The following is a 25,728-nucleotide window of genomic DNA, read 5'->3' on the forward strand; positions in this document are numbered from 1 at the left end:
TGAGGCCCTCGTAGGGAGTGCCCTCCTTCGTTCCTGCTTTATAAAAGTTTGACCCCTCCCTACATTACACATGCTTCGCCACAAACCACAACTCCTCTGCTTTCTTTCTCTCTCTTTTTCCATTTAACTGACATACATAACACACTTACACACTCTCTTCCACCATATTTTCCGTCTAACAAACTGACACAACCTCTCTTTCCCTTAAATTATTTCTTTACTCTCCAAAGCCAAATTAACTACGGAACCTGCTGGGAAATGCACTGAAAATTACTGATACTAAGCTTTGCACCAGAGCCAGACAGCACAGCACAGCACAGCACCACTTCTCTCTCTATCAATGTATGGAATCTCACACCTTTGCATTACTATATACTCTCTGCAATTCCTTTTTCATTGCTCTCTATGCATCCAAATGCTCCTTTCTGCAATTGTACATTAATATATGTGGCGCTTCTTTTCCTTGTTCCCAAAAGATAAAAAGGCTTCATTGTTTTTTACCCTTTTAAATAATCAAAGTGGCACGCTTTCGTGCTCCTAAAGCCCTTCTTAGATCTCGTTTCTCGTTTAAAGCTCCTTTCTTAAAGGCAGTGAAGACCAATTTCTGAACACTGCTTGCTCCATCGACTTTCCTTAATGTTTTTATCAATAATACCACAAAAGAGAAGCCCTCCATGCTAGAAATCCATAGTTAAAAAGTATTTTCTAAATGATAAAAAATTATTTCAGTTTAATAAATAATTTTGAGATCGAGTCTTAAACATACAGTTATGTTAATAATTAAGTAATTTCAAATTAGAATCTTAAACATGTAGTTGTGTTAAATACCAAAAGATTACTTTACCTAATTGTCTTGTCTCATGCATGTGATCATTACCAAAATCACCGAACTTAATCCTTAAATAATTCCATGTTATTTTCGATTGTGCTTCTTTCCTTCTTCTTCCTTTATAACATATATTCATGCTTCCTGCCAAACTCGCCTTTCTTTCTTTGTTTCCCCTCCAAAACAACATTATAATATCTCATCAATTTCTTTCTCCATAATTCCTTTGCAATTTGGCATATAAAATTGGTCTTGGTCAAGGCCATGCATGATGATGAAGCCTGTGTTTCCTCCCTTCCCAGCCAAATTAGTTTAAAAAATTTGACTCTTGAGGTTTGCTCTAAATTCTGCATATCTAGAACCTTACTCCTGTGTGTAGTTCTACTTATGTTTCACTGAAACCAGCCAAATTTCATGTTTTAATTTCAACTTTACTAAACTGCTACCACACAAATATGTATTGTCTGTTATTCACCACACCACCATCCTTTCTTATTATTGTCTGTGCTTTTAAAATGGCAGTTAGGTAGACCATGATTTTGTCATGAAAAATTTAACATGATGAGTTAGTACTTCATATAGCAACAAAAATTAAAACCTCTATTAGTGCATGTAGCCACTCTAGAGTAAAAGAAATATTTATAGGTGTATTAATTACCCACTAGCTAGCTGCAGTTGATGCATGTCTTTAATCCTAAATTGAAAGCCTGCAGTAACAGTAATATACCTTTGTGTGCAGGGAGAATAGAAGGGGTAACAAAGTGAAGTTTGAGTTCACATTTCATATTTAATATTTACTGATCATATAGTTGGCTTGGAGGCACAGTCACAGCAGAGGCATTAATTCACCACATAGCGTAAAGCAAAAGGTTTGCTTCCATTAACTGCTTCAAAGTTAAACTGTTCTAGTGTTTTTTTCTTCAATTTAAACGAGTTTTAGTTTGCATTTTTGTGCCTCTTTATTCACGCCTAGCTTTTACACTCTACAACAGCCTAATACCCCAGTAATTAGTAAGTGTACTTTTCTCCTTTTGGGTGTGTTTATGTATGTATGATCTCGTGGATGTGTAATGTTTTTTGTGATGGCTTGTGGTGTGGTTGGGATGAGATGGGTCTCACTTCGTCATCATTGCGATATGGGTTTCTGGCCACTGTTGTTTTCGGCCATTTCCAGACTCAAATACATATGTAAAAAGCAAAAAGACACAAAACATCGTTCCAATTGAGGAAAACTTTCATATCAATCTGCTCGGTAAATCACACTTACTTTATTTAATTTATTTTTCTAAAAATATTATTTAGCTTTTTAGTCTATAAAAATTCATATATTTTAGTCCTTTTTTATTTTTCAATGATATAATAAATAAGACACTTTTTTAAAAGATTTAAAGACTGAGTATATGAATGGATTATAGTTACAAAATTCATTTAAGTTAAACTTAAATTTTCAAATAACTAAAAAAAAATACTCTGTTAACTTTTAATTCAATTGAAATTTACTTATAATTTACACTCAATTGAATTAGATGTTTGTTTTTGTCAAAGATGTAAGTATTGTGTGTGAGATCAATTAAGTTACAAATTTTAAACGGGTAATCAAACATCACATATAAAAATTTCTTTGTTTGAAAAATAGAAAAGAGAATGAAAATAATATAAAAAAATACAATTTTTTTATACCAATTAAAAAATTAATCTAATATTTTTAATATAAATTATTTATTATCTTTTAAAATATTGTAAAAATTTTAAAAAAAATTAATAAAAAAGAAGAAAATTTTCCTCTTGTTTCATTTTAATTTGCAAAAACAAAAACGGTTTTTCACTTAGTCTCAGTTAAATAGCTTTTCTGTATTTCTATTTCTCTTCTCAAATAAATAATAAAAATTTAGTATTTCTTTTTATCTCGTCTCTTTTTATTTCTTTTTCACTCTATTTTTACTTAATGAGGAGGTAAGGTACTCAAATTCTCATGTCCCATTGCTTTTTAGTGGCTAATAATTGTACTTAAATCGATCAATAATTTACTATTCTGAGTAAATAATTTTTATAACTACAATCCGAGGAATAAATCTATTTAAAATATGAGGAAAATAAATTATACATTCACATAGTAAAACAAATTTATACATTCATCCAATCACACACAAATTATCATTTTCATTGATTGTAAGTTATTAACTTGTACAATAATTATTTTAAAAGTTATAAAAATAATAATTTTAAATCGATATACAGTGTAAAATCTTTTATACTAAGTCATTGTTAAATTCTTATAAAATTATAATAGAAATCTCATTATGTTACAATTTTTATATATAATTACTATTTGATGAAATTGTTAATTAGTAAACTTTTTATCCTAATAAACTTAAACACAAGACTTAAAGATTCATTGTATTACTAAAAGAATAAAACACAGAGAAATATAAAAGAACTTGTATATAAATACATCTTAATTATTTGCAATTACGATTGCATATTGTCACTTACTCCATAAAGTAGTAATTGCGTAATTCAATTATAACTTTAATTTAGTGTATGAATGTTTATTAATTACTCTGACCCTTTTCTAGCTATTTTGTAGTTTCACTATATTGTTGGTTTCTTGCGTTCTTAATACGTATCTATATATGCAATTCAATATTATAACATACAAGGGTGATGGTGACAGAAATAATTAATACAGTGTATTGTGTACCTATAGCAGTAGTATAATAAACCAGCTAGTTTGTGTTTCCGACAAACAAAATTGTAAGAAATATTTTAAAACAAATATAAATATTCACTCCAAGTGTACATTGTAATTTTTTAAAAAAAATCAACATTTAAAGATAATTGCAAAAGAAAGGGGTGAAAATAATTGATTAATATTACGACTTTTATCCCAAAGATTATTAATTCAATAATACCAATAAAAATAGTTCATTTATTTTCATTTAATTGAAAATATTATAAAATTAAATTTCAATCTAAAAATATACATATAATAAAATAGTGAGTGAAGTTTGTTTTTAATGATGAGGAATACTAGCTACACTGTCTCTAGCTAACACTTTTTTTTAATATATAATAATTTTATTATTATTATTTAGTTTTTATTTATTTTAATAATTTTATTATTATTAATTAAAATTTATTAAAAATAATTTTTTTGTAAGTCTCACATTTTGTTCAACGAAAATTTTTAATTAATTTAGTGACGAAATGTAACAAATTTGTGATTTTTAACTGATGGTAAGAATTTATAAGAGAATATTAGAGTATAGGTATTATTTCCCTTAACAATATTTCTCATACTTCAAGAAAGTTTATTTTATATTATTTTTTTAACATTCAAGACTTAATTTTTTTCACCAATAGTATGATTTATATTATTAATAGGTTACCGAATACATTCTCTTGCATAAAAAAAAACTCATTAATTGACTTTACAATTAATTAAGAATAAAAAAAATTAACAATTAATACACGTGAAAATAGGTTTGAGTTTCTTATAATTATGATAAAAGATGTATTAATTAACAAATATTTTTTGTATAGCATAAATATTTTGAAAATTATTAAAATTTACTTTAATTTAGTAAAGTAAATATTATTTTAATAATAATATATAAATATCCAACATATGATACTTATTGAAGAAACTTTAATATTGCTTATAATATTTAAAACCAAGTTTCCATTAATTAAATAGTAACCAAATGTAAATTGATGTTAACTATTATCAATAAATTAAATTACATTACATAAACTTCAAATTTAAACAATATTTAAATTAAAATATAAAATAATAGAGAGGCTTGAAAATTTGATTTTTTAAAATATTAAAATTTAATTTGAGTAATCAAATATTAATATTACGATGAAGACTTTTCACATTGACTATTTTATTTTATTTTAATTATTTAAAAAATAGCTTAAAATTAAAATTAAAATTGCTATACATTTATAGTTGAGGAAAACATCCTACTCTTGAACATTTTTGAAAAATATTTTTTATTTATATTTTTTTATCAAACAATAAACTATCAAGTTTTTCTTAAATTATATGAGTCTTTGCAATTTAATATCATAAAATATAAAAATTTAAAGAATTTTTAGAAGAGACTTTATTTAACTCTTATTGTAATTCAATGTTATATTTCAAAAGAATGTAATATAAGCTAGTTATTATAACTTATAATTTGACTAAGGTGATTGTAATTAAAACTCTCGATATTGCAATATCATATACGTTTTAAATCTCATGGTTAATTATGTATTTAGATTTTTTTTAAAGTAAATCTTTTTTTAGTTTCTGAACAAAATTTTGACCATCAAAAAGTCCCTTAATAACTTTTTCTATTAAGATTTTTAGTGTTTAAGCAAAAGTTTGATCAAACGTTAGTAAATTTTTTAAAAATTTGGTTTTTACGCCCAAATATCTCATTAAATAGATAAAAATATTTTTTAATTTTTTGTCTAGAGACTAAAAATTAACTTTTTTTTTTAAGTTTAGAAATTATGAACTTTTGTTCAAGATTAAAATTTTTAATTAAATAAAGTTAAGTAACCTTGACTAATAAAATTCTTATTTAAAAATTAAAAAACAAATTTTAAAATAAAATATGAGCTAAAAACTTAATTAACAGTCATTACTAAAGTATATCATAATAATAGAGTTTGAAAATGAGGTCATTCAGTTTGAACTCGTTAGGTTAGACTGATTTGGTTATACCAAATCAACCTCCTTTCAAACTTAAAATTGAATGATCTAATATGACTTTATGTTAGGCTAACAAGTCAAATTAATTTTAATTAAAATACATAAAAAATTAAATTAAATTAGGCATATTCAATAAATAAAATTTTAAAATTAATTATGAGGGTTCAAATAATATGAACATAATCTTATATTCAAATCTTGTGGTTATTATTATTATATTTATAGATTAAGAAAATATAAAATTCTAAAAAGTATGTACAAATTTATAAAAAGAAAATATGGTTTATGTGTCCAAAGCAAATTGGCTTGACTTTTCGGGCCTTACTTTTAGGGTCCTAAACTGACTTGTGGAACAAATCAGGTTGGACAAAATAAGTGTAATATTAAATATTTATTTTAATTATTAAATTATTTATGTTTTTATTTCATTTTAATAACTATTTGATTTTTAAACATTAACTAAACACACTTGTAAAAAATACCTTTAAATATATTTTTATCAGTAAAATAAAATATAATCTATATAATTAAAGAACATTGTATTAACATGTTCTTTATACAATTTTACATTTATTAATTAGCTCAATAGTTTATAATTTTTTAATTAAAATTACTTTTTTTAACTTTTAATTAACTTTTTGACTTTCAATTAGTTTATTAATTATCAATAAATTCTTGATATTTAGATGCCTTATTTTTTCCATGCTAAGGTCACCTGTTTTCTGTAGCAACACAAAACTACAAAAAACCTATGTTATATACATGAGCACATCCTTTCCTTGGGTTTAACGAATATTTTCCTAGTTCCTTTGTTGTTACATGTTAGCCATAATCTTAGTAGGGTCACCTTAGGTTAGAGATGTAGAGCTGAATCGGGTAAACAATTCAGATTATCTGATACACGAATTATCAAATGATGGTGACATATTCACATCTGAATTTCCATTTATTTTAAAGAAGACAAAATTTGAGTACATTTTAGACCTGAGCAAGAGGGTCTGTGCTTTTGTTTGGAGTCTTGTCTTACAATAAATAAATAAAAATAAATTAAAATTGGTGCAATGTCTTCTCAATTATGATCACAAAGAATAAAACCATAGTCGTTTGAAGGGGGGGCCTGGAAAACTCTCAGCTAGATGTGACCATATGAAGGAAATCACACTAACCAAAATAGTAGTCAGATACCATATGCAAATTAAAGGCTCTTTTATCGTGTTCCTTGCACCAATTCAATTGAATTTGATATTATATTATGAGAAATATATAATTGCTACAAATAATTTATTTTTTTTCTTATAACTCTTCTTTTAATTTAAATTTTAACTTACATATGTTAACTAGAGATGGACAAAATGAATTCAGCTTATAAAAATTACATTAAATTTAAAAAAGTTTGTTTGAACTATAAAATGATTTAGATGAACTGAGTTGATGTATTATTTTTGTTTCTTTCACTTTAAAAGTTTGAGCTTTAATGTAATTCAAATTGAACGGATTGTTTTGGTGCTTTCAATCGATTGTTTTGATTTGTTAGTCTAATACAATTTAAATTTGTCTATTTTATTTTATTTCCTATTTATTTAAATATAACAAGAAAATATTATAAATATCAGGCAAATTAGATTAGATTGGGTAAGTTTTAAGTCTAGAAATTTGTGACCTAACCTAATCTAGTTTACCTACTGAGCCCAACCACATTGAAACATTTTCTTTTTAATCATTTTTTTTTAAATTTAGACCGTCGAGTCTCATTGAGACAAACCATTTTTAATATCTTTAATTTTTATAAAAATAGTTTTGTTTAATAAATATTTTTTAAAAGAAAAAACATTTCAGTTTAGCTTATTTACAAATAGTTGAGTTTCTATAATGCAATTTAATTCATCACTAGTTAAATTTTTTCTGTCCACCCCCTAATATTAACAGCATAAATTTTAAATAATTATTAAAAAACTTGAGTATGATAAATTCAAAATAATGCATGTAATTAGAGAAAAATACTTATAAAGTCAATTTTATAAAATTAACTTAAGCTCAAACTTATATTTAAAAATATATCAAAATTTATTTTAGATTAATTAACGGGCAAAAACTTAAATTTGAATCAATTAATAATAAATTAAATTAGAGTGTATAAGTGAAAAATAACTCTCATTTTATATATTAATTTTGTATGATTTAGTTAAACTCAAACACATATTTTAAGATTAATTAAATTATTTTTAAATAAAATTTACTATTTTTTTTATATATGACAATTTATAATTAAGTGAAAATGTAAAAAACAATATATCCGTCAATACATTTTAATAATATTTTAAAAAATATTTTAATTTCTGTATACTATCGATATAAACAAAATAAACTTATTAAAAATTATGATAAATGTCTTTTGAGGTAATTTTTGTTAAAGTAAAAAAATTTACTGTACATCATAATTTGTGATTAAATAATATTAAAAATATATATATTAGCATAGTGATTAGATGCCCACTGTCACATATTGTGAGATCGATTTATTTATGGAAGACTTATTGTTCAATCTTGTTCATTTGTGTGTAAAACCTCTGAAAGTCAACTAAAATTATAGTATACTGAGTAAAATTAATTTCAGATCCAATGTGAAAAAAATACTTTATATTATAAATGCATGTATTATTTTATCTTTTCAATATATAGTACGTATTAAATATATTTTATTTTATTTGAAAACTGGGTGTACAATATAAATGCAGTGTCCTAAAAATATGGCACAAACAAGATTCTCGTTAGCACTAGTTGAGCATTGCAGTTTTAAGCTTATATAATAATATTTCTGGTGAGTCAGTCTGCATGTCATTCATTGGTGTCCTCCCCATTGATATGGGAAATCCTCCAAATTCCTCCCATTTGTAAATAAAGAGAAAAATAAATAAATTCTCACCAGGAAATTAATCATAAAAACAATGTGGGTTTGGTTGTGGAATAAAGATCCCTTCTACAAAAAGTGATCAATTTCAAAGGGTCGTACACTACTAGCTAGTCTACATTCAAAATTGGGAACTTTAACTTTTATTTTTGGTGAATGATTTTCTAGGGATGTTCTGTCTGTTCCGTGAAACCACAGAAAGCGACGGGACACATGATTGTTCTTCATGTCTTTGTAATGATCCCAAACAATAGTTGATAAGCGTTACCGTCAATTCCACTTTTCTCAGCTCCACATTAGTTCCCATCCAAAAGACCAAAGCCAAAGAGAACAGTGCCAAAATCCTTGTTTTTTCGGCCAGGCATGACAAAGTTTACAGTGTTATAGCCACACGTACAACACAACCTGACATTGTTATTGTTATTGGTGGCAGCCAGAGCCATTGATTGTGGCAACTTCATGCCCTGCATTTTCACATTTTGTTTGAGTCTCTTGTCTTAGTAGTGGTGACTGCTTTAGACCTTGTTCTGTCGCTGTAACTCAACTTGGGAAGGAGTTAAAGTTTTTTTTGTGGTTTCTGCAAAAGGGATTTATACATGCTGTCCCTCCAAGAACTTGGAGTAGAGTAAATTTCAAAAGCATGCCCGTTGGGACCACTAAATGAAATGAAACCAACACAACAATAATAATAAAAAGGGTCCTTTGGCTCCCAACTATAGAACCCACATCCCAAATAATTAACCATGCCACCACACACAGCCATTTTGTTTCTACCCTACATCTATGGCCTATGTGTGCAACCTATGTTCGCGAGCTAATGGAGCATATGGAAAAATTTCAAGTAGTTGTACTTCGTGTCAAATTAGGCACAAAGTAACTGATACCGAGTTCCAATGGTTTGTGGGGGTCATTAGAATTGTACCTGGTTAGAAGACAAAACTCTCAAATTGGCTGTTTACAGTTGCATGCATAACCTTGAATAATTGATAGTGAGTAAAAAAATATATATATATTAGCAATCAGACTTCAAATAAATCCTTGAAAAATTAGTCTTTAATTTTTATTAAAGATATCCTAATTCACACAAAAACAAAAAATAACCTTCAAAATTTCAAAATGCATTTATTATGTTGAATATGTATTCATTCTCGATCAATAAAAAAAATCACATTTAAGTGTTTAACATATCATATATTAAATAATAATATAAAAAATTGTGCACATATTTTTAGTAAGACCATGATATTTTTTACATGTGCAATTTTGCTTTAGCCTGGAGTAAGTAATTACTATGGATGACATTTTCTTAGTATTTAACAATTACAAATATACAAACTTAAACCTTGAAAGTATTGATTAATCAGAAATAATCTTATATGGGGAAATCAAAATGCTCATTGGTGACTTATGGGACATATATTATTTATTTCTATTAATTTCTTAATATATATATATATATATATATATATATATATATATATATATATATATTGCGTTAGTTTTAAAAAATAAAATTGAGAATTGTTTTATTGTTAGAAAAGTATATAAATAGGCCATTTCTGGTTTTGCATGTATATATATGCACGTCACTTTATTTATCATCCCCATCTTTTCAGAGAATATACAGCGCCTAGGGGAAGAGGAAACACTGTCTAGATTTGATGTCATGCCACCTTCCCCTCCTCTTTTTCCCCTTCTTTTCAGCTTTTCAGCCGTTACAAAGTTTCCTTTCTTTCCCACTCTTGCACTCATTATTCTCTTCCCTCAGCACTCTTGCTTATTAAGCCAATGAATAGTTTTGTTTGTGAGTGAAAACTTGGAATTTGTTGTGCCATATAAATCTTTCGGTTTCTTTTCTTTCCCAGCTGGAACCTGTCACCTAAAAGACAAAAATAAGTGAAGCTGGGTTGTGTTTGTTTTCCACAGAACTACACTGCAAAATGAAGGACCCAGAGGAGCACCAGGTGAAATGTGTCCAGAAGCCCACAGAACGTAGAAGAAGGTGCAGGAGAAGGAGTCAGTGCAAGCCAGAGAAGTTGCAAGAAACAGAACTTGTTTCACAACATGGTTCCTCAGCCACTTGCAAGAGTCTTGTGTTTCATCAAAGGCCTGGCTATGGCCAACTCGGGACTAAGTGTCTCATCAAAGCCAACCATTTTCTTGCAGATATATCAGTTTCGGACTTGACCCATTACAATGTAAGCCTGCATGGATGGTCCAATTCAGTTTTTAGAAAGAAAAAAAAAAAAATTTCTTGTCACCTTCTTGAGAGTGCTTAAAAGAACATTGTCTCCATCAAAATCTATGAACCCCCAAATTGCTACTAAATCTTGTTTTGAATGATGAAATTCAAGGGAATTATTATTATTTTTACTCGCTATGTTTTGTTGTGCTTGTTTTTGTGAAGGTTAAAATAACCCCAGAAGTCACTTCTCGTAAGACATGCAAGGCTATCATAGCAGAGTTGGTGAGGCTTCATAGGAACACTGAGTTAGCCACGAGGCTCCCTGTGTATGATGGAGGAAGAAACCTTTACACGGCTGGTTTGCTTCCGTTTACGTACAAAGAGTTCAATGTAACATTGAGTGAGGATGATGATGTTATCGGTGGTACCAGGTAATTGTCTGAGTTATCATGTTTTCTACAAGAGTAATTAGTTTCTGAATTTGCAAGTGAAGTTTTGGGTTGGTGGAATGTGAGTGCATGTTTGGTTCAACATCTATGGTCACCATTGAACAAGAATCACATCAAAATTGATACAAAAGGAACTAATTGTTGCTTCTTCTTATCTACATTCAACCAAAATTGATGTGAATCCAAAGTCCAAACATGCTTTGAGTGTCTTAAGGAGTTTTGATTATTTTTAGCGTGTTTGGTTGCATGATGTGATTTTCCATGTTTAATCAGAAGTTAATTAGTTGTTGTAGCTTTCACGTTTTTGGGCTAAATTGACGGGATTCTTTGCTTTCTAACGAGTTTCCAAACTTCCATTTTGTTACAGGGAAAGGGAGTTCAAGGTGGTCATCAAGTTTGCAACCCGTGTTAGCATGCATCAACTACGTGAGCTTCTTAGTGGGAAACAAGTGGACAATCCACAAGAAGCGCTAAGTGTCTTCGACATTGTGTTAAGGGAGCTTGCGGCTCAGAGGTGTGTTTTTGGTTGTTCTTCTTTGAAAATTATGTGTTGTTTCCTCCATTTGAATAATTGATTCTGATTATTTTTCATGTTTCTTATGTGCATGTGTAGTTTCGTGTCAATTGGGAGGTTTCTCTATTCTCCAGATGTAAGAAAACCACAGCAATTGGGTGGTGGCCTTGAATCATGGAGGGGCTTCTACCAGAGTATAAGGCCTACTCAGATGGGATTGTCACTTAACATTGGTTAGACTTCAACTAATAATAATTAATTAGATGCAATTCTTCGTTTTTCTTTGTTCCATTCTCCTTTGTCATTGATGTTTCTTCCAACATGTTTGATTGCATTCAGATATGTCATCAATGGCCTTTATTGAACCACTTCCTGTGATTGACTTTGTTGCACAAATTTTGGGAAAAGATGTGCAATCAAAGCCATTGTCAGATGCAGATCGTGTCAAGGTATGGTTGTTATTTTTTTTTTTGAAACTTTGCAATCATTGTTCTAAAACACTACAAATGTTGTTTTCTTGGAAACTCAGCATTCATTGTTCCACTATAGGATTCATCAAGAATGAATGAATGATGTACTTGCGTAAAGCCTCATAAGCAAGGTTTTAACATATGGTCCATCCGTGACTGCAATTGTGGCCACATTAGCGCATTTGTCTGCAATATTCTGCAATATTAAGGATTGTAATAAAACTGCGACCACAATTTAGAACTAGATCATAAGTTATGTTGTCATTGCTAATACGCCGATATGCTCTTACTTGAATTGCACTGGGATGTTCAATCACAGATTTTGGCATAATCTTCTGAGGTCAAAAGTCCTTTGCATAAACACATTGAAAGTCTAAAAAACAAATTGAAAGTCTCTTTCTTCCAAATGACCTGAACTCATAATTTGTTCAAGTGTACCTACAAAATTTTGAGATTCATGATTAAATATTTGAAATCAAGTTCCTTTCTCAGTTATTGAAGAATCTAAATGGTGACAACTTTAGCTCTCAAATTTAGAGAAACAATTATCTTATTAAAGTAATATCTAACCAATAAAACTTTGTGTTGTCACTGGCAAGCAGATCAAAAAGGCTCTAAGAGGTGTAAAAGTTGAAGTTACACATAGAGGAAATTTTCGGAGGAAGTATAGAATATCAGGACTAACTTCACAGCCTACAAGGGAGCTTATGTATGTCTTTTTTGACTTTAGCAGGTTGAATTTATCCCTTTTAGACATGTCTTCCTTTGTATGATTGACTCTTTTTGCCGCTGAACAGTTTCCCTCTTGATGATCAAATGAACATGAAATCAGTAGTTGATTATTTCCAAGAAATGTATGGATTTACAATCAAATATTCTCATCTACCTTGTCTTCAAGTAGGAAGTCAAAGGAAGGTGAACTATTTGCCCATGGAGGTAATATTTTCTATGAATTTAATCAAATTACTTGTTTCTGGATTTTCCATGGTGAACTCATGTGAATCTTGTCCCAGGCATGCAAGATAGTTGGTGGTCAGAGATATACAAAAGGACTAAATGAAAAACAGATAACTTCTCTGCTAAAGTTCTCATGCCAGAGACCCCGCGAACAAGAGACAGACATTTTACAGGTCATTCCAAACTCTATCCTTCCTTTTCTGATCCATTTTTATTTTTGAGTCTATTGGACATTATATTGTTTATGTAGGTCTTTTCCATGTATTAATTGCAATCATGGTAACTTCATCCTTTATAGTCATGTAAGCTATTCCTCTTCAAACACAAAGTTCTGTTTGGCCTGTTTTATTTATCTAGAACTTCTCTATTTACTTGCAGACAATTCAACAAAACAATTACGAGAATAATCCCTATGCAAAGGAGTTTGGCATCAGCATAGACAACAAGCTTGCATCAGTTGAGGCTCGGGTTCTTCCACCTCCATGGGTAATTTTCTCATAATTAATTAAATTGTTTACCAATGTTGTTTGCTTTTGCCATTATGCTGATATTATATTTTTGCTCTTCCTTTCCCTATAGCTGAAATATCATGAGACAGGAAGAGAGAAAGAATATTTGCCACAAGTTGGTCAGTGGAATATGATGAACAAGGTCAGCTCAGACATCAGCAGATAATAGATGAAGCTCTTTCCTTAAAATAAATGACAAGGAAATTTACTTGTTCCAAACTGATTGTATTTCTGGTAATTTTAACGCAGAAAGTTATAAATGGAAGTACTGTGAGATACTGGGCATGCATCAACTTCTCACGAAGTGTCCAGGAAAATACAGCTCGTGGATTTTGCCAACAGTTAGTTCAGATGTGCCAAATCTCAGGCATGGTAAAGTTTCAAATTTAGGTTATGCCTTGTTCGCTGAATTGTTTTTAGAGACTATTTATTTGAATTGTACTAGATACTCTTTCAAATTATAATTACTCATGTTCCATTGTATATCATCATCAACACTCAACTACATTCATTGTAAAGATGTAATCTATAACCATTCTTGTGTCTTCACCTAAAAGTTTTAGTTTTGGGTGATATCAGCGCAGTCATGACCAAATGGTTTAAAATTTGATCTTTATCATCCCCATTCTTCCCATAAAATGTAGAGTTTCAACATAAAGTGGACGTGTGCATCATTATTTATCCAAACTTCAAACTGAAAGGGCTCTTGCTTGAGAGGGCATGTTAGATATGCAATATAAAACTGCTTGGATATGTTCACATAACAGGATTTTGGAATAGTTGGTTCATGAAATTCATGGCATAATAGTATGGTCTCACCTAATCCTCGTAACCTGTCCCACCTGTTGGAAAAAGGGTTCGGTAATTGTTGAATGTGCACTTGACAATGACATTGTTCTTTTAATCTTTAACAGGAATTCAGTCATGACCCTGCAATTCCTATATATTCGGCAAGACCAGAACAGGTAAAGAAGGCTTTAAAGTACGTACATTCTGCTGCTATAGACAAGCTTGAGGGGAAAGAGCTAGAGTTGCTGATTGCCATTCTTCCAGACAATAATGGCTCTCTGTATGGTATGATTCTAGGACACTCCCATTTGCATTACTTCAGAATCATAGCTAAGATGGTATTGGTTTATAATTACAAAATTTTTTAGAGGTAATAGTGTACCTTGATGTTTCTTCATTTTCACTTTTTTCTTAATTATTTTTTATGCCTGTAAAATGGTAATGCCTCATTCCTCTTGCTTATATAATTTTTTTTTCTTCAGCACTTCTCTCATTATCTATATTTTATTCCAGTTTTTCTGTGGAGAAAATTATTTCACTTTTGCATTAAAGAAACAAACTCTTCATTCAGGTGATCTCAAAAGAATCTGTGAAACAGATCTGGGGTTGATTTCTCAATGCTGCCTTACAAAACATGTATTCAAGGTCAATAGACAGTACCTGGCTAATGTGGCACTAAAAATCAATGTCAAGGTCTGTTATCATTAAATGTTCAATCATACTTTACAATCCAAAGTGACTGGATGACTACATGCTACACTAAAATGTTCACTTCGATATCATAAGTCATTTTCTTATTTGTTCTTATTATTTTTATTTCATTTTCTCAAATAAATGATTTATTTTTGTAGATGGGAGGAAGAAACACAGTACTTTTGGATGCTTTAAGTTGGAGGATTCCACTGGTTAGTGATATTCCAACAATAATTTTTGGAGCTGATGTAACTCATCCAGAATCAGGAGAGGATTCTTGTCCATCCATTGCTGCTGTAAGCATTTCCAAACTCCTATATTCAACTAACAGATGCCCTATGTTTGATATATACTGATTAAGGAAATCCAGGTTGTAGCATCCCAGGACTGGCCTGAGGTAACAAAGTATGCAGGGTTGGTTTGTGCTCAGCCTCATCGAGAAGAACTCATTCAAGATCTTTTCAGAAGTTGGAAAGATCCACAGAGGGGTGTAGTTTATGGTGGTATGATCAGGTACTTGACTAGCATCTCTTCTAAGTTCTAACCATGTGCATATTGCGTCTGTGAAATATGTTTGTTAAATTTTATACTTCGATCCAAATTCATATAGGCCCCACTGTTGTCTTGACCTGATTTTTTTCTTTAAAAGCCTTGCAATGTCTTGGGTTGGCATTTTTTCAATTTCCTAATATCAAAGTATCACATAGTCACAGCCTTTCTGGATTCAGAGTTGTGATTTAAAGAATGGCTGAGTTCAATTGTTGGCCAATAGGAAAATCATAATGGTTTTATCAGCATTTATTATTTCACATTATCCAACATCTGCGTGCCTATTAGTTCATACTAATTTGTGAAACTGCAGGGAGCTCTTACTATCATTTAAGAAGGCAACTGGACAAAAACCATTGAGAATAATCTTTTACAGGTAGGAGTGATGTCTTTCTGATATTGTTCTTGTAAAGAAGTTAAGAATGTGGAGTTACTTTAATTATAATGTTGTACAATATATTTTCAGGGATGGGGTAAGTGAAGGACAGTTTTACCAGGTTTTGCTATATGAGCTTGATGCCATACGCAAGGTATTTGGAGATAACAATTCAGCATGGTTATCATTTTTTATTACTATGTCATTCTCTAATGTTTATATTCTTATTGTGTAAAGGCTTGCGCGTCTTTGGAACCTAGTTACCAACCTCCAGTAACATTTGTAGTTGTTCAAAAACGGCATCACACTAGACTCTTTGCAAACAATCACTATGACAGAAATAGCACTGATAAGAGTGGGAATATCTTACCTGGTATGTTTTTTGCTTCTTCCAGCTGCTAGACTTAGTGCTTGTAACAATTTTAAGGATATCCATGTGCAAGTACTTGGAAGATGTATTCAATTACAATTTTAGAAGACTACTTTGACATAAAAAAAGTCTTGTGGTTCTGCTCATTCTCCAATTTCATTAACCTGTGTTGTAAACGGTTCCAGAGTTGAGCGATTGGTCTGATTGCAATGTAGGTACTGTGGTAGATACTAAGATCTGTCATCCTTCGGAATTCGACTTCTACTTATGCAGTCATGCGGGAATTCAGGTATGGTAATGGTATCGATGATGCTGCCTATGATGCATGGATACGATACATGTATGAGATATGTGTTGGGATACAAACAAGTCCCACATCGATAAAATAAAAGAAAAAATAATAACTTATAAAAATAACTCTCATAAAATATTCCCTCACACAAATACCATAAAATAACCCCAATAGAGAGAGAAACATCTGTTGCACATATATGATATTTCAAAAGAAAATAGTCTCACAATGCTTGAATCACTCAAGTGTAGAGCCTTTATATATCAAAGTGTTCCTTATACTCCCAAAGAGACAAGCAATGGGTCTTACTTTGAAATTATTGTTTAATTTTAAAAAAACCTTGTAAAAATAACTCATCATTGTGGAGTATGTTTGTGTAATAACCTTATAAAAATAACTCTTATAAAATATTCTCTCAGACAAATACCATAAAATAACCCCAATAATATGATTATCCTATAAATATAGGATACAACACTTGTAAGACACATATCCATATTTATCTATATATAGAGAGAGAGGAGGAGTCTACTTACTTCAAGAATAAGTTTACTTAGATTTATTCCACTCAATAACTCATGTTCTACATCAAATTTTAATAATTCAACTGTTAAATTAAATTTTTTTAATGCATAGATCAAATCTGTAAAATCTTAAAAAATTTGAAAACTATTTAATATTTTGTTTCATTAATTCAAATTGAAGGATAATTATAAAAATATTTTATACGTTGATTTGAATTATTGAAAGGAAACATCAAATAGTTTTCAATTATTTTTAAAATTTGCAAACTTGATATGCATTAAAAACTTTTAATTTAATAGTTAGATCGTTAAAATTTGACATAAAACATAAGTTATTGGGTGGAGTTAATTTAAGTTAACTTATTCAGGATAGTTTCCATTTTTGGCTCATCAAGGAACAATATTTCTGTTTCTATATTATAGATGCTTATGTCTTTTGTTGTTTTATTAGATTTTCATAATTTTTTTATAGGGTTAGACACTTATACAAATGAACTAGCTACGAGTAGCTGTATCAGATATAGATATAGATAAGTGAAACAAATTAAAGTAGTTGCTACATTAGCAAGGAGCCAAGAACTACAAACTTGTGTGAATTGCTGCAATCAGCCTCTCATTGCAGTAAACCATTAAAATGTCTAGCATGTAGTAGCATCAAATTAACCTTGGAGATTGGCAATTTACAGGGTACAAGTAGACCAGCACACTATCATGTTCTCTGGGATGAGAACAATTTCACTGCAGATGAGATTCAGTCTCTGACAAACAATTTATGCTACACGTAAATGATTTCTCTATTCGTAATCTCAAATTTGTTATGCTATTTTTAAGATTACATAACCGTCCTAATATTTTGGTTGCAGTTATGCAAGGTGTACACGGTCTGTTTCTGTAGGTAATTTTCTTGCTCTTTCTAAACATAAAAACTCTTATAATCAGCCAATAAGTAATGTTAGTTTCAAATACAAACAATTCGTTATTCAATCCTTAGACACATTTGTTCAAACATTGAAATTTTCTCACAAACTAACTGGTTTTGAATCATATCAGTTACCCTTAATATCAAACATAAAGTTTATATTGTGTGTGCAGTGCCTCCAGCATACTATGCTCATCTGGCAGCATACAGAGCACGATTCTACATGGAACCTGATGTTGCCGAGATCATTAAACTGCGAGGTACAAGATCAAAAGAAGGGCCTGTTCGGCCACTACCTGCTCTGAAAGAGAAGGTGAAGAATGTTATGTTTTACTGTTGAATGAGGCGCAATAAGAGTCTTCCAAGTAGAGAAACAACAACATATATAGTGAATGGAAATTAATTAGAGGTGAGAATGTTGTCCGTGTTCATATTAAAAATTCTGCATGGAAAATTTTGAATGTATCTTTAAAGTCTATGTTTTCTGTGTAGTGCCATAGGTAAGGTAATATATGCAATGTTGAAAATATGGTCGGTTGCCTTGGAGAATTTAATTCAAGAATGAGTCAATGTTCCAAGCATTGGGGTCTCATTCAATCAAAAGGCCCTGAGAATGCATATCACTTAGTTTTATACCAGTCCTTATATGATGTGTACTAAAGTTCTAACTGTAGTATTTTATGACAATTTTGTTGTATCTATGAGAGACTTGCATGAACATTTCGGAAGTCTTGGGCAGTGTTGTATCCTGAGCAACTTTCATGGATACTTTAGATATGTCTTTAGGGCAGTGATGTTGGACGCCTTTAACAAGTTGGTGTTTTCATATCTAACAACAATACTAATTAGGTTCTTGAATCGAAGGTGTATGTTTGCTCTAACTATTTCGAAGGAAATAATCATTTTTTTAATCAAAAGCATTTATTTTTATTTAATAAAAAGTGATTATTAATATAAAAACTATACACATTAGTGTAAAAAAGGTCCGTGTATTTTTTTAAAAATTAAAATAAAATAAAAGTGAAAAGTTAACAACATGAGGGTAAACCAATTTTGAGTAGTTGTAATTATAAGGTTAGTTTTTTTTAACAAATTTGAAAAGTGAAAAAAAATAAATAAATAAAGTAGTAGAGAGAGAGTAATTTAAGAGACAATTATAAGGACAAAATTGTTCAACAAAATGCATAAACTTATTAATAACTAGTGTAAACAATATATTTCACCTGAGTATTTTATAAAACCTAAATAAAAAATTGAGTGGTTAATAATAAGTTTTTGAGAAGGTAATTTTGAAAAATGGTGGAGAGAAAAAATAGTTTAAGGTGTTGTTTGAAATATGTTTACAAGAAAAAGTTGTCCAAATAAACGTGTACACCAAATAGGATAATTTTTTTTTATATTATTTATAATATTGAATAACTAGTAGGAAAGGAAGGCCTTATGTGGCTCGAGAAGTAGTGATAGAAACTTTTTTTTATATTGAAATGCAAACTCTAATAGGTTTAAATAAGCCTTACAACTGCAACGTAAACAACCTTAGAGAAAAGTTAGGAATAACAAACCTAACAAATTAGAATAATTTAGATACTTATTCAACTTAAAAAAAAAAAAAAAAACTTATTAAACGTAAACAAACTAACAGACCAATATTTCAGCAAAGTTTATTTTCCAATGAAGATTGCTAACAAATTCCTCCCCTTAAAATAAAATGTTCATTGAGCATTCGGTTTAATCTTCAAGTGGTTGTACTCCAAGTAGCCCTCGAAGTTTCGTAAACTAGTCTAGCTTCATTGGCTTTATCATAATGTTTGAAACCTGTTCTTGTGTTCCATAGAAAACTAACTTTATCACTCCTTGACTTGAAAGATCACGTAAATAATGATATCTAATATCAATATGTTTAGTCCTCCGATGCATCACTGGATTTTTGGAGAGCTTGATTGATGAACTATTGTCATAAAAAATATCAATACACTCACAATTTTTAACTCTAGTCTGTTCCATAACACCCCTCACCCAAACACAGTGGCAAGCACATGAGGTTGCTACCACATATTTAGCTTCTATAGAAGATAATGTAATAATGACATGTTTCTTTGAACTCCAACAAATTGCTGCCTCATTGAACAAAAAGACATACCCTGAAGTGTTCTTTTTGTCATCCACATCTCTTGCATAATTGCTATCAGTATATGCCAAAAGCTTTGAAACTCTTCTTCTATAGAACAAACCAAAATTCAGTGTATCTTTTAAGTACCTTAAGGCTCTTTTAGCAATCTACATGTGTTCCTCCTTTGGATTAGCCATGTAATGTGAAATCAAACACACAACATACATCATATCTGGACGTGTAGCTGTTAGGTACATTAGATTGCCTACCAATTGCTTATACAAGGTTGTATCGACATTTTCTCCACCTTTTCTTGACAACACAGTTCCAAGAACTATTGGATTTTTTATAGGATTATAGTTCCACATATTGAATCTCACCAGAACCTCTCTTGCATATTTCTTTTGAGATAAGTGGATTCCATTTGCACTTTAACTTAATTCAACTCCAAGGAAGAACCTCACTTTTCCAAGGTCTGTCATCTCAAATTCTTCCTTCATTGACTTCTTAAACCTTGAACACAATTCTTCATCATTCCTAGTATATATCAAGTCATCAACATACAAACTTACCATGATTAGTCTTTCTTCTCTTCTCTTGATGTATATAGTCATGACTACTATTTATAAATCCTTCTCTTTGGAAATAACTTTCAATTCTGCTAAACCATGTTCTTGGTGCCTACTTTAACCCGTACAAGGCTTTGTTCAGCTTATATACCTTATCTTCTTCTCCCTGTTTGATGAAGCCCTCAGATTGATCCATATATACTGCTTCCTTCAATTCTCCATATAAGAAGGTGTTATGAAATCAGCGTGATACGGAAGCGCTGGATCGCGTCAATTGGAGATAATGAGAAGGAAGTAGAGAGACAAAAATATTGACACACAATATTTACGTGGAAAACTCCAAATTTGGAGAAAAACCACGGAAGAACGAGAGCAAAATTATTTCACTATGTAAAAAGGAGAGTACAAGAAAGTTCTCTAATATGATGAGAACAGAAAGTTAATAAATCCCCAATAATATGAAGACTTAAAACAAAAATGATCTCTCAAATTTTCTGACTAAAAATACTCTCTCAAATGGAACTAGAAAGATATTAAGATGAGTAAAAAACTCTCCTTTTTCTCTCAACTTCGGTGTGTATTGTGGTGAGCAATGAGTGCCTTTTATAGGCAAAGAATGCACCGAGAATCAAGCAACAAATGAAGAAAATGTGTGTGAACACAATATGTTGTATTCAAAGAAAGCTGCACCGAGTTTGGCTCCAAATTTGAGCCATCGAAAGTTGGAAAGTTGGCACCGCAACTTTTGACCAACAATCTCCACCTTGGCTCAAATTTGATAAGTTGCTCATCGTCAGATAAAGTCCCAAAGGATATTCAAGTGCTGTAAAGACCAACTAAGTTCAAACAATGTTGAAACTTAGCATTTGGAAGTGGCTTAGTAAGCATATCTGCTGGATTATCAGAAGTATGAATCTTTTTTACTACAACTTCACCAACAGTAACAATATCTCGGATAAAGTGATGTTTTACATCTATGTGTTTGGTCTTGTCATGATAACGACTATTCTTGGTCAAATGAATAGCACTTTGGCTATCACAAAACACAATAAGAACCTTTTGTGTGAGACCAAGTTCATTGACCAAACCTCGAATCCAAAGAGCCTCTTTCACACCCTCTGTTGCAGAAATATATTCTGCTTCAGTTGTTGACAATGCAGCAATAGATTGAAGTGATGCTTTCCAACTAATAGCAGAATTGCAGAGAGTAAAGATGTAACCAGAAAGAGATCTTCTTCTATCAAGATCACCACCATAATCTGAATCAACAAAACCTGCAACATCATTGGTTGTAGCTTTGCATCTATCAAATACCAAGCAAATATCTGTAGTACTTTTAAGATACCGAAAAATCCATTTGACAGCACTCCAGTGATCCTTTCCAGGATTATGCATGTATCTGCTCACCACGCTGACAGCATATGCTATATCAGGTCTAGTGCACACCATAGCATACATTAAACTGCCAACTGCACTAGCATATGGAACGTGTGACATACGCTCCATCTCTTCTTTTGTTTCTGGACAAAGGTCTGATGATAACTTGAAATGTGCAGCAAGTGGAGTGGAAACAGGTTTGCTGTTGCTCATATTAAATCTGTCAAGCAATCTCACAATATATTTTTGTTGAGATAAGATCAATTTACCAGCTTGACGATCCCTGTGAATCTCCATGCCAAGAATTTTCTTAGCTGCACCTAATTCCTTCATCTCAAACTCACTGTTGAGTTGAGCTTTCAATTTCCTGATCAAAGACTTATCACGTGATGCAATCAACATATCATCAACATAAAGTAACAAGTATATGAAAGTTCCATCAGAAAATTGTTGGAAATATATACAGTCATCATATTGACTCCTGGAATAACCTTGCCGAAGCATAAAGGAATCAAACCTTTTGTACCATTGTCTAGGAGCTTGCTTGAGTCCATATAAAGATTTCTTCAATTGACAAACAAGATGCTCCTTACCAGGAACAACAAATCCCTCAGGCTGATGCATATAAATTTCTTCTTCCAGCTTTCCATGTAGAAAAGCTGTCTTTACATCAAGTTGCTCCAATTCCAAATCAAACAGAGCAACAAAAGCAAGCAAAACACGAATGGAGGTATGACGTACAACAGGTGAGAAGATCTCATTAAAGTCAATGCCTTCCTTTTGATAAAAGCCTTTGACAACTAATCGTGCCTTGCATCTAGGATCTTCAACACCAGGAATACCATCTTTCTTTTTATAGATCCATTTGCACCTTAGAGGTCGTTTGCCTTCAGGGAGCTTTGTCAAACTCCAAGTGTTGTTCTTATGAAGACTTTCAATTTCTTCATTCATAGCCACTAGCCACTTAGACGAATCAGCACAAGAAACAGCTTCAGTATAGCTGGCAGGTTCAATATCATCATTTACTTCTTGTGCAATAGACAATGCATAAGCAGTCAAATTATCATCACCAGTGTATCTAGCTGGCCTTTTGATTTGTCTTCTTGGCCTATCTCGAGCAATATTATAATCATCCTGTTGTTGAATAGGATGAGTAGTGTGATCATCAATATGATCATCAGTGCTAGACTCAGTGGTAGAGGAAGATGAAACATCAACATTAGGAGCTGCAGACTTCAATTCCAACTCCACCTTCTCGCTAGTACCCTGTAGATTATTAGTACTAGAAGAAGAGACAGAAGATTGTTTCCCAGAAGATAATAATGCATCCTCATTAAAAGTCACATCTCTACTAAGAATTATTTTTCGTGACTTAGGATCTGAACACCATAAACGATATCCTTTGGATTCAGATGCATAACCAAGAAATATGCACTTAATAGCTCTTGGAGCTAATTTTCCATCATTGACATGTGCATATGCAGGACATCCAAAAATTCTTAAATTAGAATAATCAACAGGATTACCTGACCAAATTTCTTCTGGAATTTTGAAGTTAAGTGAGGAGTGTGGTGATCGGTTGATCAAGTAGCAAGCTGTGGATGCTGCCTCAACCCACAGCTCACGTTGATGCCACAACCCAGCATTTGAGAGCATACAACGAGCTCTCTCAAGGATAGTTCTGTTCAAACGTTCTGCAACACCATTCTGCTGGGGTTTGCCCGGAATGGTTTTGTGTCTAGCAATACCATGATTTGCGCAGAACTCATTAAAGTCACCTTCACAGAACTCCAAACCATTATCTGTTCTGAGCTTCTTGACTTTCTTTCATGTCTGAGTTTCAACAAGAGTTTTCCACTTCTTGAAAGTGGGGAAGGTCTCATTTTTATGCCTTAGAAAATAAACCCAGACTTTTCGAGAAAAATCATCAATAATGGTCATCATATAGCGACGTCCTCCATAAGAAGGAACTTTAGAAGGTCCCCAAAGATCAGAATGAATGTAATCAAGGATACCTTTTGTACGGTGAGTTGCAGTGGAGAAGCTAACTTTTTTCTGCTTCCCAAAGACACAATGTTCACAAAACTCCAACTTATCGATACCTTGATTACCAAGAAGACCTTGCTTGCTCAGAAGGTGCATGCCTTTTTCACTCATATGGCCTAGGCGCATGTGCCATAATTTGGTGACATCTTTATCATGCATAGAAGATGAAACAGCTGCTGATCCTGTCACTACAGATCCTTGCAAGATATACAAACTACCAACACGGTTAGCTTTTAATAAGGTAAGGGCACCTTTAGATACTTTTAGTACTCCATCTTCAGCTGAATACTTGCACCCAAGTGATTCGAGGGTGCCAAGAGAAATTAGATTCCGCTTTAAGTCAGGAATAAAGCGAACTTTGGAAAGAGTCCTAACAATGCCATCATGAGTCTTGATCTGAATGGTACCAATTCCTGCAATCTTGCATTGGGTATCATTACCCATTAAGACAATACCACTATCAACAGGTTCAAGAGTGGTAAATAAGTCCTTATAAGGACACATGTGAAAAGTACATCCAGAATCAAGAATCCACTCATCTTTGCTCCTCTTATCAGAAGAGACAGAGAACATAACATCACCATCAGAATCAGTTTCAATATTAGCAGCTTCAGCAGGTTGTTTATTTTTCTCTTGTTTTTCTTGTTTCTTTTTCAAGATAAAACAATTAGAGATATCATGCCCATATTTCTTGCAATAGTGACAGGTTTTGTTGGATTTACGCCCTCTAGATTTGGATCTGCTCTTCTTGTTACTGGTACTCCCTTTTTCTTGAGTTCTACCTCTGACACTTAATCCCTCACCCTTGTCCTCAGAATGAATATCAAGATCAAACTTTTCCTTAGACAATAAATTAGATTTAACATCTTCAAAGGATAAGGTATCATTGTTGCTATACAACATAATTTCTTTAAAGTGTTTATAGGTAGAAGGTAAAGAGACAACCAACAAAACAACTTTATCTTCATCATCGATTTTAATATCGATATTTTCCAGATCCATAATAATAGAGTTAAATTCATCAAGATGAGATTGAATAGGAGTACCTTCGATCATACGGAGTGTGTATAGTCGTTCTTTGAGACGAAGTTTGTTTGCGAGACTTTTAGTCATATATAGAGATTCCAACTTTAACCACAAAGCAGCAGCGGTGGTTTCGTTGGCTACTTCACGGAGAACCTCCTTCGACAAACATAATTGGATTGCTGAAAGCGCCTTTTCATCCAACTCGTCCCATTGCTCATCTGTCATGGAATCCAGTTTTTCTGACTTTCCATATAAAGCTTTCCTTAATCCGTTCTGGATAAGAACGGCTCTCATTTGGACTTTCCAAATAGAAAAGCTAATTTTGCCGTCAAACTTCTCAATGTCAAATTTGGTGACTGTAGACATCTTGAATCTCCAATTGAACAAGCAGCTCTGATACCACTTGTTATGAAATCAGCGTGATACGGAAGCGCTGGATCGCGTCAATTGGAGATAATGAGAAGGAAGTAGAGAGACAAAAATATTGACACACAATATTTACGTGGAAAACTCCAAATTTGGAGAAAAACCACGGAAGAACGAGAGCAAAATTATTTCACTA

The 25,728-nt window shown here is 31.6% G+C and overlaps 1 protein-coding gene across 7 annotated transcripts; it reads left to right on the top strand.

Annotated features, from left to right (window-relative positions):
* The first annotated feature begins 16 nt into the window (after positions 1-16).
* Positions 17-18,766, top strand: LOC109805933 (protein argonaute PNH1). 7 transcript variants are annotated; one of them, XR_002240359.3, is made up of 25 exons: positions 17-342; positions 1,566-1,695; positions 10,369-10,640; positions 10,850-11,058; positions 11,444-11,590; positions 11,690-11,823; positions 11,930-12,039; positions 12,663-12,769; positions 12,858-12,996; positions 13,074-13,190; positions 13,396-13,503; positions 13,597-13,668; positions 13,776-13,898; positions 14,441-14,600; positions 14,887-15,008; positions 15,167-15,304; positions 15,379-15,521; positions 15,871-15,933; positions 16,024-16,087; positions 16,171-16,306; positions 16,519-16,592; positions 17,806-17,900; positions 17,983-18,014; positions 18,212-18,447; positions 18,531-18,766. XR_002240359.3 is itself a non-coding variant. In XM_020368229.3 (24 exons), the coding sequence occupies exons 3-24, from the start codon at positions 10,383-10,385 to the stop codon at positions 18,376-18,378; spliced, it is 2,718 nt and encodes a 905-aa protein (XP_020223818.2). In that variant the 5' UTR covers positions 17-342; positions 1,566-1,695; positions 10,308-10,382; the 3' UTR covers positions 18,379-18,766. The 7 variants fall into 7 exon arrangements, 6 of the variants coding, with proteins under 6 accessions (XP_020223818.2, XP_020223817.2, XP_082932969.1 ...); XM_020368229.3 differs by having other exon boundaries at positions 10,308-10,640; positions 18,212-18,766; XM_020368228.3 differs by having other exon boundaries at positions 18,212-18,766.
* Positions 18,767-25,728: the final 6,962 nt, after the last annotated feature.

This window comes from Cajanus cajan, chromosome 6, assembly GCF_000230855.2.
Source record: "Cajanus cajan strain Asha chromosome 6, NIPB_CcT2T_4, whole genome shotgun sequence".
NCBI lineage: Eukaryota > Viridiplantae > Streptophyta > Magnoliopsida > Fabales > Fabaceae > Cajanus > Cajanus cajan.

Excerpts from the sequence above, each read along its gene's own strand:
- LOC109805933 (XM_020368229.3), top strand. The coding sequence starts at position 10,383 with ATGAAGGACCCAGAGGAGCACCAGGTGAAATGTGTCCAGAAGCCCACA. Across the intron at positions 15,934-16,023 it reads TTGAGAATAATCTTTTACAG|GGATGGGGTAAGTGAAGGAC; the intron begins GTAGGAGTGATG and ends ATATATTTTCAG. Across the intron at positions 17,901-17,982 it reads ACAAACAATTTATGCTACAC|TTATGCAAGGTGTACACGGT; the intron begins GTAAATGATTTC and ends TTTTGGTTGCAG.